This window comes from Sorex fumeus, unplaced genomic scaffold, assembly GCF_029834395.1.
Source record: "Sorex fumeus unplaced genomic scaffold, SorFum_2.1 ptg000063l, whole genome shotgun sequence".
In the NCBI taxonomy this organism is placed as follows: Eukaryota; Metazoa; Chordata; class Mammalia; order Eulipotyphla; family Soricidae; genus Sorex; species Sorex fumeus.
Genome location: NW_026606120.1, coordinates 39,371,680 through 39,386,490, shown reverse-complemented (window position 1 = coordinate 39,386,490; position 14,811 = coordinate 39,371,680). Strand labels below are relative to the sequence as shown.

General features: G+C 61.7%; 1 protein-coding gene across 1 annotated transcript in view; it reads right to left on the bottom strand.

Moving 5' to 3' along the window:
- The window catches only part of ADCY5 (adenylate cyclase 5), a 141,734-nt gene that overhangs the window by 13,442 nt on the left and 113,481 nt on the right, over window positions 1-14,811 (bottom strand). The window contains exons 6-15 of the mRNA XM_056126490.1: window positions 14,593-14,751; window positions 13,975-14,116; window positions 12,123-12,263; window positions 11,318-11,340; window positions 10,127-10,271; window positions 9,148-9,245; window positions 8,418-8,505; window positions 1,394-1,510; window positions 1,026-1,184; window positions 345-520 (exon numbers count right to left, since the gene is read on the bottom strand). Coding sequence (XP_055982465.1) covers window positions 345-520; window positions 1,026-1,184; window positions 1,394-1,510; window positions 8,418-8,505; window positions 9,148-9,245; window positions 10,127-10,271; window positions 11,318-11,340; window positions 12,123-12,263; window positions 13,975-14,116; window positions 14,593-14,751 — 1,248 coding nt within the window. The remainder of the gene's footprint in view (window positions 1-344; window positions 521-1,025; window positions 1,185-1,393; window positions 1,511-8,417; window positions 8,506-9,147; window positions 9,246-10,126; window positions 10,272-11,317; window positions 11,341-12,122; window positions 12,264-13,974; window positions 14,117-14,592; window positions 14,752-14,811) is intronic.

The following is a 14,811-nucleotide window of genomic DNA, read 5'->3' as shown; positions in this document are numbered from 1 at the left end:
TCTTGACACATGTCACTGGGGCTCAGGCCCAGCTCTAGCCGGGTCGCAGCCTCCACCTCCCCGAGTGGCAGACAGAACGGAGGCCGCGGCCTCCAAGAGCCAGCCTGAGCCCGAGGCCCGAGGCGAGTCTCGGAGATGGGAATCGTCCTGGGCACAGACCCCGCCCGGGCCCACTCAGCCGCAGTCCTGCCGGGGGCCCAGGGACAGGGCGGGCAGCGGGCAGGTGGCGACAGGTCCCAGCCAGCCTCGGGCCCACCCCCGCCCTGGGACGGGAGGGAGAGAAAGGACCCCAGAAGCCATCTCCTGGGTGCACTGGGGAGCAGCAGGACAGCCCCGGCACGTACATGGCGTTGGCGGTGACCAGCAGGTCGGCGTTGTCGAAGAGCGTGACGCTGGGCACCTCCACGATGAGCACGTAGACGAGCTCGATGGCCAGCATGAGCGCCAGTTTCCCGATGCAGCTGATGTGCAGGAACACGGAGCAGGCCAGCAGGCTGAGCAGCACGCTGTAGGTGAAGTACTGCGGCCGGCGGCGGTCAGCGGGGCCCGGCCGTCTCCTCCACCTCCCTCGGGCCCCACCCCTCACCGCACACCCTCCCGCCTGGTGGGCAGCGGGGGCCACTGCGGGCGATGAAGCCCTGGGGGGCCAAGTACTGTGGGCGGGACAGCCTGGTGGAAGCAGTGGCCTGGACTGCTCCCTCGGGACTCCCCAGTCTTGTGCAGGCTCTCCTGGGGCAGGGTGGGAGCTGTTGACAAGCTGAGGGTCCAGAAACTGGGGTGCTCTGAGGTTCTGAGCAGGAACTCTGGGTCAGATGACCTAGCCAGAGGCTCTGGGACTGCCCCTGACTAGCTGTGTGACCTTGGGCAAGTCACTTAGCTTCTCTGTGCCCGAGTTCTCATCTGCCTGGGGCTGACCAGGCAGTGGCTGAGCCAGGTGTGGTCCAGACCCAGCCAGCAGGAGTCAAGCTAGTAGTGTGGGGGGGGGGGGCGCAGTCCCCGGGGCCCGACCCCTCCCTGCCCAGTACCTCGGGGAAGTTGCAGGTGGGCCGGGGGCTGCCGCACAAGCCCTGCTCGTCGGCCAGGCTGTAGTTGTCGGCCGCCACGTGGCAGGCGGTGACCTGGGCACTGCTGATGTTGCGCTCTGCGGCGAGGCAGCCGGACAGGTCACCCGAGTTGCACATGAACTGGGGGCCAGCAAGAGTACGGTCAGCCCTATCGCCCACCCGGCGCCGGGACGGGCAGGGCAGGGAGCGGGAGGGGACGAGGAGAGGCGGGCTGGAGGTGTGGCCCGGTCCCTCTGTCCGGGGAAGGGGAGGGCGGGCGGGAGTCGGGGGCCCCTCCCTGGCACAGAGCGGGCGCAGAGAGGCGTCCCTGGAGGGACGGGGGCACCCACCATGTTGACGACAGCCGACAGGAACACCAGGATGATGGTGAACACCCCAACCAGAGTGCTGTTCGTCTTGGACCTCACAATCTTCCTGGACAGGGCCTGCAGCCGGCTGGGGAACAGCTGTCCCGGGAGAGGGGGACGAGATGGACGGGATTCGGGGGCACCAGCCCAGCACCGAGGAGCAGGGACGTGCGCCCCACCCCAGCTCCTTCCAGGACCCGGGGTCATCCGACTGCCTCCCCCAGGGGCCAGCCCACAGGCTCCAGATTCTACAGCAGGCGAGGCGGGTCTGCCTGGGGGTCTCAGGGGAGGAGCAAGATGAAGGCAGAGACGCTTTTGCTACTTTTTAATGGATTTTTTGAGGCCGCCCCCAACTGTGCTTCCTCCAGGCTTCCTCCTGGCTCTGTGCTCAGGGATCACTCCTGGCAGTGCCTGGGGGGACCAGATGGGGTGCCTCGCCAAACTGTGGCTGGCGGTGCCCAAGAGCGCCCTCACCCTGCACTCGCTCTCTCCAGCTCCGGAGCACTATTATTTTTGGATTTGGGGCCACAACCGACGGCTCTGGGAAGTGGGGGGGCAGGGGTGTCCTCAGTCTTGAGTCACTCCTGGGAGTATATAGAGGACCGTGTGGCACTGAGTTCAGCACATGACTGCCAGGTGGGTGCCCCCACTGGGCCCCAGCCCTGGCCCTGGCCAGAGATGCTGCCCCAACCCACCAAGGGAGGCAGAGGACACAGCGATGCCCCCAGTGGATTCGGCGTTGCCCGGGGGTCACACTCAGGGCAGGGCTGAAGTTTCTGAAGGTTCTGAAGTTTCCTGGAGCAGTGGGTGGGGGTATGTGGAGGGTCTGGTGTCCGAAGAAGGGGCGAGCTTATGAGACAGGCAGAGCAGAGGGCAGAGTGCGCCTGTCAGCCTTGGGCTCCTGTGTCTGCTGCTCCCTCACCAACTCTCCCTCCGCCCTCCAGCGCCACCGACTGTGTGTCTACAGAGGGGCAGCCACAGGGCTGCGAGAAGGCGGCCAGAGAGGGCTCAGAGTGACCGTCTGCCTTCCCACAGGCCGTCCTGGGGCCGCTAGGGCACTGAGCACACACTGTGGACCCAGCACGGGTCACGGGTCATGGTTGCTCAGTCATGGTGTGACCCTCAGGTCAGCACCACTCCGAGGTGTGTGAGCACCACAGCCAGCAGGAAAATCCCTGGGGAGCACCGTGAGTGGCCAGTGAGACCACGGCTGAAGCATGCATGAGACCACAGTGGAAGAGTGTGGCCCACTCCCAGCGAGCACTTGTGAGAACCACCACCCAAGAAAGCACAGGAGCACCACCACCGAGTGTGGTTTCTTAGCTAGGACACCAAAAGTACAAGGGGAAAAACCAGACCCACGGAACCTCACTGTAGGGCTAAGAGGTTGGACTAAAATCAGACTGAAATGAGACTGTGCAGAAACAAGCAGAGCGCTAGAGCCGAGGGCAAGGGGCTTGCTTGGCATAGAGCTGACCTGGTTCTACTTCAGGCACCACATCCCAAGCACCACGACCTAGTAGCGGTCCCTGAGCGCAGGAGAAGGAGTAAGCCCTGAGTACTGCCAAGTGTGGTCCCCGAACCAAACCACCACCACCCCCAAATGAAAGAGGTTGAGGAGGCCATGGAGAAACTGGAAGCTTCCTCGCAGCGAGTGGGGAGGTACAATGGCACAGCGGAGCACAGCCCCGAATGATGAAGCCTCGAGTCACCCTCCAGAGGAGCGATGTCGGGGCACTGCAAACCACCACCCGCCCTTCACGCCTGCTCAGGCGGCTGCAACCCAAAGCCGGACAGGAACAAGTGCTGGTGAAGATGTGGAGAAACTCCCCGGCGGGGCTGTAGGATGGAAGGCAGCCGAGTGTGTGCACAGAACCGGCAGCCCCTCAATCCAGTCACCGAAGGAGCTGCTAGTTTACCCCGAGGGTTGGAAGCTCGTCTGCACAGAACCTCAGAGTGATGTTCACGCAGCACTATTCTGAGTGCCCAAAAGATGAGGCAACCCACATGCCCACTGAACGAAGAAAAGACACATGAAGCGTGACATTTTCACACAAAGGGAATATTACTTGGCTATAAAAGGGATATAATGGTGGCTCTGGTACAGCGTGGGTGAATCTCAGAGACAATATGTTCAGAAATGAAGCCACTGTCAAAGGCCATATATGTCTGCATTGTCTTGGATCTTGATACAAAACGTCTGAGAAGAAGCACTTTCTGGGAAACAGAGTGCACTGGGGGCTTGGGGGGGGTCAGGGAGGAAGGATGGCGAACAGACGTGCAGTATTTGGGGGCGATGACGACAATGTTCTGGAAGCAGACAGAGGTGATCCTTGCCCAACCTGAATGCCCTCTTTTTTTGCCTTTTGGGGTCACTCCTGGCTCTGCACTCAGGAATTACTCCTGTTGGTGCTCAGGGGACCATATGGGATGCTGGGAATTGAACCCGGGTCAGCCGCATGCAAGGCAAACGCCCTATCCGTTATGCTTTCCCTCCAGCCCCTTGAATGCCCTCTTGATAAGCCAACGAACACTTTCTTTTTCAGAACAGATTTTTCCAGTAGGAGGATTCCCTCCAGACCTGAGAGATAGGTGGGGGGGGGGGGGCGCTCTGCTCTGGGCTGCAGGGCGAGGGAAGGGTGATGTGCTGGGACAGAGGTGGGTCCCCCACCAGCCTCCACAAGGAACGCGGGACGAGAGCAGTGAGAGAGGAACTGAGAACAAGCCTGATGGACAAGACTGCTGAAAGAGCTGAAGCCAATAAAGCAGAAGGCAGAGGTGATTTCACCAGCTTGAATGGTGGGACAAAAGGAATCACCCAGTCAGTAAGTGGAGCTGGCCAATGCAGGGAGAAGGCAACCAGGCCACCCCTCCACCCCCCACCCCATCTCCCTCACCTCCTCGTCCCTCCCACCAGACTCAGGAGCAAATCGCAGGACACAAGTCAAATGAATCAGCGAAGCTCACGTGTGCCGACTCCAGGTTAGCGGGTAACAAGCGGCAGGTAACGGGCTTGCTTCAGCTCTGAGTCAGATCATGAAGTGGCTCAGACAAACAGTGATTTTGCCTCTGTGTTTTAATTTTAAAAAAGAAAATATGTCCAGAGAGAAACGATGGTATAGAGGTTAAGGCACCTGTCTTGCATGCAGCTGACCCTGGTGGTTCCGTTCCTGCCATCACATCAATCCCTCTGGGCACTGCCAGGAGTAGTGAGCCCGGAGCACCACCGGGCAGAGCCCCAAAGCAAAACGAGCAAATGAACAGGATTTCTTGGGGCCTCAGCAAGCTTCTCGTGTGCCCTTTGAACTATGGTTGTATAGCTCTGTTCTAATCAAAATTGTATATGATAAATTCGACTGCAATTCCAGTCATTCATTGCCACTTCTCAAGTCTGGATTGCAATTCAGAGGCATGAATTACACACGTGACTAGTGTTTCTACAACCCTCTCACCTCAGCAAGCAGAAAATGAGTCAGGGGCTGGAGAGACGGGACAGCAAGTAGTGTTTGCCTTGCACGTAGCCAACCAAGTTCAATTCCCAGCACTCCCTTTGAGCACTGCCAGGAGTAATTCCTGAGTGCAGAGCCAGAGGCAACCCGGAGCATCCCTGGGGGTGCCCCCTCCCCCAACAAACAAGCAAACAAAAATGTAAAAAAGAAAGAAAGACTCTCTGAGTCATTCCGGAGGCTCCTGTTCATCCGCCACGGCCTCTCCGCCTTCCACTTCATGCATTTGCCTTTCAAGGTCTCACACCAAGCGCAACCACACAACACAGCGCTCGTATCTGTCACCGCGCAACGTGGTTGGGATTCATCCACACTGAGGCGACCCGTCTACAAATCCCGCCTGGCCATGGATGAGTAAAAGCCATGCAAGGACCGACCACCGCATTATCTATTCCTGCTGGGCCCCCGTCCATGTGGTTCTGCCACAGGTAGACAGAAGGGTCTGGTAATGGACACACTGCTCGGAACCTAACCACGCCAAGGCACGAGGAACCACAGAGGGGTACACAGCGCTGGGGATGCAGAATCCCGGGTGGGTCCAGAGAGCAGACAGATCCCGGGTGAGGGGCCGGCATGGGAGAAAGCCAAGCTGAGAACACAGAAACACACCCGAAGAGCCAAGAGACCTCGAGTCCTCCCCTCAGCAACCGCCCTAGCAACAGACTTTGGGGGACGGTTTGGGAAAACTGCAAAGAACTAACTTGGCAGAGGAAAAGGAGTACCCCCCCCCATTCGGGAGGTGCCTGCATCTGCTCCTGACGCTAACCTTCTTTCCGGCTTGGAGCCTCCAGCTGGGAAATGCACTGCAGATCTGCAGATGCACTAGGATGTGTGCATGGACTTTCCCATCCTGGAGAAGTCCATGTTCTCTCTCTCTCTCTCTCTCTCTCTCTCTCTCTCTCTCTCTCTCTCTCGCTCGCTCGCTCTCGCTCTCTCTCCTCCCTCCTCCACCTGCAGTGGTGCTCAGGGCTGACTCCTGACTCCTGGTGGGGACCGGGGGCCAACTGGGGTGCTGGGGCTGGCCACGTGCACAGCGAGCACCCTACCTGTTGTAGTATCTCGCGAGTTCTCTCCTGAACACAGGTTCCTCTCCCCCCACCCCACCCCTATTTCCACACAAACTACTTACTTCATTGTCTCTCCCTAAAAATCCTTTTCTGAGAGGGAAGGCGGCAGACTCGGTAAGCCTGGGCAAGATTTAGGCCTGACTTTCCTTTCCCACAAAGAGCAATTCCTCGCTCCAACCTGGGAGCCATGGCTGGGTCCCCGGGGTGCGAGGACCATCACCACACGGTGGAGAACAAGTGGGTCTGGGGGTGTGGTCCGAGACCCCAGCTCTGTGCCGTGCAGGTGTTCACCACAGACTGCCAGTCTGAAACCGCCCCAGGGATTTCCCCGGGTGCCCGGGGTGGCTGAGAGGAGGCAGGAGACCTCCTCTGTCCCCAGGGACCCCCCTCCTTAGACAGGAGTCCGCCAGGCAGACGAGCAGGTGCATCAGCAAGCACAGGGCAGGGACAGGTGCACGCAGAGCCTGGGAGGTTGTGCCGGGGACACTGTGCTCGCCGTGCATGGAGCAGCCGCCACGACGGCCCAGCTTATTCCTTTCTAAGAGTCGTCACTGAATCGCCATGAGATGCGCAGTTGATCGTGATTGAGTTCCAGTTGCACCGCGTCCGAGCACCCGTTCCCTCACCACCCCAGTTTCCCTCCTGCCCCTAGCCGGCTTCTACAGCAGACACGTTTATTCTTAATTTTTTTGCTTTTTTTTGCTTGTTGGGTCACACCCGGCAATGCACAGGGGTTGCTCCTGGCTCTGCACTCAGGAGTTACTCCTGGCCGTCCTCAGGAGACTATATGGGATGCTGGGAATTGAACTCGGGTTGGCTGCGTACAAGGCAAATGCCCTAACCGCTGTGCTCTCGCTCCAGCCCCACATTTATTCCTTTTTTTCCTTTCAGGCACTGGGGTTTGCAATACATTCCTGAACGGGCACTGTTCCCCTCTACCTCCTCTCCACACCCGGTTCTTGTCCTGCGGGATACTTCCCACCATCACTGTCAGAGCGGTCCCACCTCCCCCAACCTACCCGCCCCATCGCGGCAAGGCCCACTCGGGACCACTCCTCCATCTTCCCGGCTCTTGCCTGTGGACATCATTACCCACTACGTCCTCTACATCCTGCAGACGAGCGTGGTCGCTCCGTGTCTGGCCCTCTCTCCCTCTGACTCATCTCGCTCTGCCCATGCTCTTCATGAGCACCAGCAGACTGCATGAAGGGCACTGCTTCTCTGCAGAGCTGCAGGTCTCTGGGGAGCCCGGGGGGGGGGCAGGGGTCAGAGCTTTCTGGAGCCAGGCTGGCCTCCTCAGGGAGTCCTGAGGCCCGCGGAGGAGGGGAAGGCTTGGCGCCCAGGCGAATGGGACCGTGGAGACATCTACAGCAGGCCAGAGGGGCTGGGGAGGGAGCAAGGCGATACCCACCCTGCAGCCCCGCGGGAAGCACTTGCCCCGCGGGGCCTCCCTCTGCCTCTGTGGGGGGTCCACCCTCCAGGGCGACTGCAGGGCCCAGCAACATGCAGGGCTTTCCTCTGCTCCCTGCCGACATGGATGGGTCCATGGGAAGTAGCAGCAGCACCTCCAACCCAAAGCTTCACAAAGGCTGACGAAAGTGTCAACACGGCGCAGGAGAGAGGGCGCCGGTGCAGGGGGCGAGGCTCTGGCTCCAATGCCCGGCATCACCTATGGTGCCCCGAACTTCCAGGAGTGGTCCCTGAGCACGAAGCCGGAGGAAGCCCTGAGCACCACCGGGTGTGGCCCCACTGTCCTGTCACTGTCCTCCCGTTGATCATCGATTTGCTCGAGCGGGCCCAGTAACGTCTCCATTGGAGACTTTGTTGTTACTGTGTTTGGCATATTGAATACGTCACGGGGAGCTTGCCAGGCTCTGCTGTGCGGGCGAGATACTCTCGGTAGCTTGCCGGGCTCTCCGAGAGGGCGGAGGAGTCGAACTCGGATCAGCCACGTTGGCCGCTTGCAAGGCAAATGCCCCACCCGCTGTGCTATCGCTGCGGCCCAGATGTAGCCCCAAATAATTAAAGTCATTATCATTCGTATAACTTAAAGATAACTAAAACAAAATAAAACAACCAACACAGGGCCAAAGGGACAGTACAGGGATTACGGACGGCACCTGGCCCAGTCCCCTCACCACATGGGGTCCCTGGGGCCATGTGAGAAGTGACCTCTGTGCACTGCTGGGTACGACCGTACCCCCGCTCCAAAATGAAGAAACGGAAGGACCAACACAAGCAAGGCTAGGCTGGCCCACGCCCCCAGCCCCACAGTCTGAGCTGCTGCCAGCCCTGAGCAGGGGTGAGTCAGGCCAGGCAGGCACAAGGCTCTGACAACAAAGTGCATGAACCCCGCCATGTGCTCCAGATCCCAGACCCCCTGGGCAGGCCCCAGAAAGGGCAGGGGGCTGGGAGGAAGGGGCCTGAACTCACCTTCACGCAGGAGTAGATCACAGACACGAACACCACTGAGGTGAGCAGCAGGAAACAGGTCAGGTAGAAACTCAGCATGAAGAGAGAGCTGCAGGACGGGGAAGGAGTTCCGGGAGGGTGGGCTGGCGGCCACGCTACCCAACATCCGTCTCCTCAGAATGCCCCTGGCTCGCTGGCCCTGCCCACTGCCCTGCCCTGCCCTGCCACACTCCCTGGGAAATGGGCTCTGTGCACTGACTCAGGACCCTCCGGGTTTGCTTAGCGTGGAAGGACGCGCCGTAAGATCCAGCTGGCCTGTCCCTCGCGGTATGAGGGATTACGGGAGCTGCAGGCTGAGCCTGGGCATTGGGCCACAGTCTACCCAGGCCCTGCCCCTGGCCTCCTGCTCGGAGCATGCTCTCCCCGCGGACGGTTAGCAGAGAGGTGGAAGCACCCGGCCACTTCCCCTCAAGGCCAATCACTGGGGAGCTGAAAGTCCCCCACGGGCACCGGTCAGAAGTGCCCAAACAAAGAGCTGCAGTGACCTCCCAGCCCAGCAGAGGAACGTGGCCTCCCCATCGGAGCCACAGCCCGACTTCCCAGGACCCGGAGGCCTGGACACACCGGCACACTCCCCACCCCCAGACTCTCGTTCCTGCTCCCCACAGCCCCCCACCCTGTCAGTGCCCGGGCTCTGCCCCCCACAGCCCCCTGCCCGTGCCGGGGCCTGCAGAGCCGCACAGTGACTTACTGTGGCACAATGGTGATCTGGACGAAGCAGATGAAGAGGAAGACGAGCGAGGCGCACGCCACGTAGGCACCGAATCGGTCATCCACCTGCTTGGAGTACTGAGGGAAAGGCGGGGTGAGAGGGGCCGAGCACAGCGGCTGCTCTGTCCCCCCGAGCCAGCAGCAGTCCAGAGCACGCGAGAGACGCGGCTGTGAGGGCCGGGCTGAGCCGGCACTTGCCCGAGGCTTGGAAGTACAGCTCAGGTGAGAGGCCCTGCACTGTCCCGGCCAGGGCACGCCTCTGCAGGCTCCCAGTGGCGTGGAATTGGGGGGGGTGGGTGCTCCCAGAGCTCCTGGCCCAGCCGTGGTCACCGGCCCCAGCTGCCTCCATGACCCGGCAGCTCACAGGGACCGAGGTGGGCCCTTGGCTTGGCCCATGGGCTGGGTGCAGTCTCCGTGGCTCAGAGTCTGCTCCCTTCCCTCCACCTCACCCTCCTGCCTTCACCTCTGACAGACACGGACACTGGGGACGGGGGTCCTGCTGAGACCCCGCCCCTGACCCTGGGCCCAGCTCTTCTGCCCCCTCGCCGGGTGGTTACGACCACCTGGCCTGGCCCCGGCAGCAGCTAGTGCCCTGCATGCCGGACAGCTGGCATGGAGGACGCTGGCCAGGGCGGGGCCCAATGTGAGTTTTAGCGCTCTCCACTACCCACCTCAGAAGTGGAAAAGAGCACCCCCCCACTCTACCACACAGAGGTGCCCACAGTGCCGCGGGCAGGAGGGTGATGCCACCCACGGCCACAGTGGCCAGATGTGGACACCCGGACCTTGGTGCCTCTCACACAGACAGGGGGAGCTGCCCCTGAGCTGAGGGGAGCAGACGACCCGCAGGAGCGGAGTGAGGTGGACCCGGCCAGCCTCGGAGCCCCTCCAACCCCGGCTCCCGGGACTGTTGCTTCGGCCTGACACCCACCCTGGCCTGCGCCATGCCCGGGCGGTACCTTCTTCTCTAGGTCAGGCTCCCTGAAGGTCAGCAGGAACTTGCGTACGTGCTCCGAGCGCAGCCTGTCGATGCTCCGGGCGTCGATGGCGCGGCCCAGGAACTCGTCCACTTCATCCTCAGGGTTTGCACTTTCCTGAGCGTTCCTGGGGGCGAGAGGAGTGGGTGCAGGCTGACGGATCCCCAGGGGTGCCACGGGAGGGCCCAGCGCCCAGAGGTGGGTGGCGTGGGGGCTGGCACACACAGGCCGGAAACCCAGCCTCGCTCTTAGAGGAAAGTGAGGGGCGCCTCGTGGAGAGCCCGGCGTGTCTCTGCCTGTGTCCTGTTGGTCTCACAGCAGACAGGAGTGACCGCCGAGGCCTGTGTGTCCCCGAGGTGAGCAGACTCCACTCCTCATGCTCCAGCCGTGCATGGCCTGAAGCAAGGCTGGGACTGGGGCATGATGCTGGTCCGGGACAAGGATCACTGGGGCGACACGGGTGAGCTCTGCTCTTCCTGAGAGCTGTGCTCATGGGCATGCATGCACACGCTCACGTGAGCATGCACACACGTGGAGGTGCGCACATGTGTGGAGGTGTACGTGCACTTGTGTGTGCTGTGTGTGCATGCATGTGTGTATGCATGTGTACATGTGTGTATGTGTGTATGTATACGTGTGTGTATGTGTATGCATATGTGTATGTGTGGACATGTATGTATATGCATATGTGGGTATATGTGTGTGTGTGCATGTGTCCTGTCCTGTCCTGTCCTCCCGTTGTTCATCCATTTGCTCGAGCGGGCCCAGTAACGTCTCCATTGTGTTTGGCGTATCAAATACACCACGGGGAGCTTGCCAGGCTCTGCCGTGCGGGCGAGATACTCTTGGTAGCTTGCCGGGCTCTCCGAGAGGGGCAGAGGAATCGAACCCGGGTCGACCGGGTCAGCTGTGTCAGCCGCATACAAGGCAAACGCCCTGCCACTGTTCTATCGCTTCAGTCATGTATACATGTATATGTACGTATACGTGTGTACGTGTGCACATGTGTGTGGGTGTATGTATGTGTATATGCTCTGTGTGTGTGTATGTGTCGTGCGTGTGTGTGCCAGACCTCTGCACTGTGGGCACTCAGCATGAGCTGGGACAGGGGTGCAGTGGTGCCCCCCACCCCCAGGCTGGGGTGGCAGGAACCAAGCACGGCACATTACTCACTTGTCCTTGGGGTCTTCGAAGCCCTGAGGAGGGGGAGGGAGAGAAGAGTGTGAGACAGGAGTTAGGATGGGGCATCCGGAGCTGCCCCCGCTCTGCCTCTGCCTCACCCGCAGCCAGACCCCCCGACGGGGCAGGCTCCGCACTCTGTCTCCTCACCCACCATCTGCTCTCTGCCTAAGCTCTGCCCCCACACCTCCGCCGGGTCACATCCCCTGGTGCCCTTAGTCCTGGGCTGGTGGGGCTCCTGGCAAGTGTGTCACTTCACTCAGACGGAAACAAGGGGGCGCACCCTGTTGACCCCTGTAGGTCACAAACAGGTGGACACACACATACACGGGTGCACAGATACATGCGGCGTACACCAGGACAGACATATATGTTCACATACATACACACAAACCAACATACACTGAGCATACGAGTCCCCCTAACGATCCTCCAGACTTGGGTCACCTGCAAGGCTGTGCTGGCATTAAGAGACTGGACCCAGGAGGTGAGGCACCAGGGCTGGGATGGTTCTGAGTTCCCTGCATGGGTCAGGGGTGCGAGAGGAAGGCCCCTGGCTGGGTGCCAAACCCACAGTGGCCACCCAGAGTCTGGGAGAGGCCAGCGTGGGCGACAGAGGGAGCGGCACCAGCCAGTAGCGGGGAGGGCATTGCATGGGCCATCTCTAGGGGCCGGGGGTGGTCCCGGCGAGCCCCCAGCTAAGGGGAGTCCCCACTGCGTGCCCCCTTCTGAGACTGTCTGGGTTCCTTCCCTCCCCTCTCCGCCGCAGCGCCCCCTGCAGGCCGCAGCTGCCACTCACCATGCGCTTCATCTCCTTGGACACCTGGTTGCCGCCTAGGTGGTTGTAGAAGGGGCGCTCGGCCCCCCAGGGCGGCGGGTTGTGCCCGATGGAGTTGGTTCTCTGGCGATTCATCTTGGCAATCATGGCCTTCTCTTCTTTCTGGGGCAGCAACGGGGAAGCATCGGCCCGGGAGCCCAACTGCCTGCCCGGCACCCAGAGGCTCGCGCAGATGCAAGTGCTCGCCCCGAGGCCCCTAAATACCCCCAGCCCCCATGCCTGGCCTGGCAGGGCACCAGTGCGAGAGGCCCGGGCTGGCCATATGGGCAGGCGGGGTGCTCAGGCCCCCTGTACAGCAGAGCCCGGTACGCTGGGAGGAGAGGGCCTCCATGCCCGTCTCTCTCCACCTGGCCCAAGGAGTCACGCCAGACCGAGGCGACGGGGAGGGGCTGGCAGGGAGCAGCCTGCGGCAGGCCTGGGGCTCACGCACAAACACAGTGCCCTCCGCGGCCTGCTGCCTGCCGCCCGCACGGTCTAAGAGACGGGGACGGAGGGGGCCTTGGGGAGACTTCCTGAGTCCGAGAAGGGAACTGGCAGGTCAGGGGGTGCAGAGGGGTGCCGCTTGGGGGGCTAAGGCATCTCTGCCTCCGTGCCATCTTTCCAGGTCACCAAGAGACCCCGACAGGTGGGGGACGGCGGGCCTCAGCCTGACAGGCAGGAGGGTGCCGCCGGCCTCCTTCCCCCAGCCGTAGTCACATTCTAGTCAGAGCACAGGCAATTGCTGAAAGATCCGCCTCCTCAGGCGGCCCTGTCTCCCCTGTCCCTCCTCCTGCGTCTGCCTGACCTGGCGGAGCTTCCCCTGGGGCCCTAAGCAGGACCAGTGGCCCAGGGTGGCCTCGGGGGAGGCACCCAGCCCGAGAGTCTCCTGGGGGTACTCAGCTGCCCCCTGAGGTACTCTGACCAGGTCTTCTTGTTCATGTGTGCCTTGAGCTTGGAGGTGAGAGAAGAGGTGAGAGAGGAGAGGAGAGAGGAGAAGAGGAGGAGAGAGGAGGTGAGGAGAGAGGAAGGGAGGAGAGAAGGTGAGAGAGAGAAGAGGAGAGAGGAGGTGAGGGAGAGAGGAGATGAGAGAGGAGAGAGGAGGTGAGGAGAGAGGAGACGGAGGAGGGCGCTCACTTGCTTCTGACCCTGTCAGCCCCAGAGCTCCGAAGGGCATGAGAGGTCTCGGGGTGTCTGAGAGCCCCTGCGGCCCACACCCTGCCCCTGTGCCCCTGGGCAGCCCCCTCCCTCCTCTGCACTTTCTTCCCTCAACCTCTTTCCCTTCCTGGTCCCTTTCTTCTCCCTCTTTGTCTCAGCCCACACTTGCCAAAATATAAAACTGAATTATTAGCAGGCCTCAGGGCGCTATTTTTAATGGTGTCGTGCTCCCTCCTGAGGGGAGTGAGCTTCGCCTCTCCCGGGTGAAGCTGCCTTTCCGTGGGGGTCTCCCGTCTGAGCTTCCCTGTGGCCCAGAGTCCTTTGCTCCGCCGCACCCCTTGCTTTTGCCAAGAAGCTCTCTCACCTCCTCCCTCACCTCCTCTCTCCTCTCCTCCCCTCTCCTCTCTTCCCACTCCTTCTCTCTTCCCCTTCCTCCTTCTCCTCCCTCTCTGTCTGTGGAAGCCTCTGGAACCCCCAGGAACCCCCAGGACTGTTCCAGAGGCCCCACAAGAGCCTGAGGAACGCAGGTGTTTCTGGAACAGAGACGAGGGGGCGAGGGCAGGATGTGGCCGGTGGAAGAGACCCTGGGGGAGCCCCTGTGTCTGGGGAGGCCGTGAGAGACGAAGGGTCCATGAGCGTCCCCCCCCGGAAGCCCATGTGTGTCCACGCTGTGTCTGACCCGCTTCTGCGTGCAGCTGAGGATGAGGAAGGTCTCGATGCTGTGCTCCTTGAGGTAGGCGTTGCGCTCGCCCCCACAGCCCGGCTCCACCTCGTAGTCCCCGTTCAGGTAGTTGAGGGTGGCCTTGGTGATGTGGATGCGCCTGGGGGCAGGCGGGCAGAGGACACCGGTCAGCCGGGCGCCCCTGGACAGGCCACGTCCTGTCCAGCATCGGGACGGAGCAGGGGGCCCACTGGGAACCGGGGGCCCATCTTGAGCCCCCAAGAGCCTGCCTTGGTCTCACAGACTTTGCAAGCAGCCCCGCAGGTGGCCGAGACCCACGCTGGCCACAGGCCTGGCACTGGGGCGTGTCCGGAGCCCGGTGTCCCACCCCCTTGCCCCCGTCCCCAGGCCAGCTCACAGGGACATCACCCTGCCTCCTCCCCACCCCGTCTCCCCAAGCTCTGGGGGAGCATCTGCTGGGGAGGGCCCGCCCCCCTCCCCACAACTCCACAGGTACATGTGAGCGGTGCAACAGAGCTTCTGCCATCCAGGGCTGCCGACCGCCAGCTCGTGCCAGGGTGTCCAGGCCGTGCCCCCGGGAGAGGCCAGCTGGGGTGGGCGGTCCCCCTCACTCACCCCGCTTTGCCTCCAGCTTCCATGTGGTTGGCCAGCGTGACGTCGTTAGACCAGACGTCGAACTGCCACTTCCTGAGACCAAGGACACCGCAGTGTACTCGCCCGCTGTGGATTCCCACGCGCATGTTCACGTTCACCCCCGTCACCTCCCGGACCAACCTGGGGATGGACAGGGGTGAGGCTGGGAGAGGGTCAGGGGCCGGGCGCACACACATACAC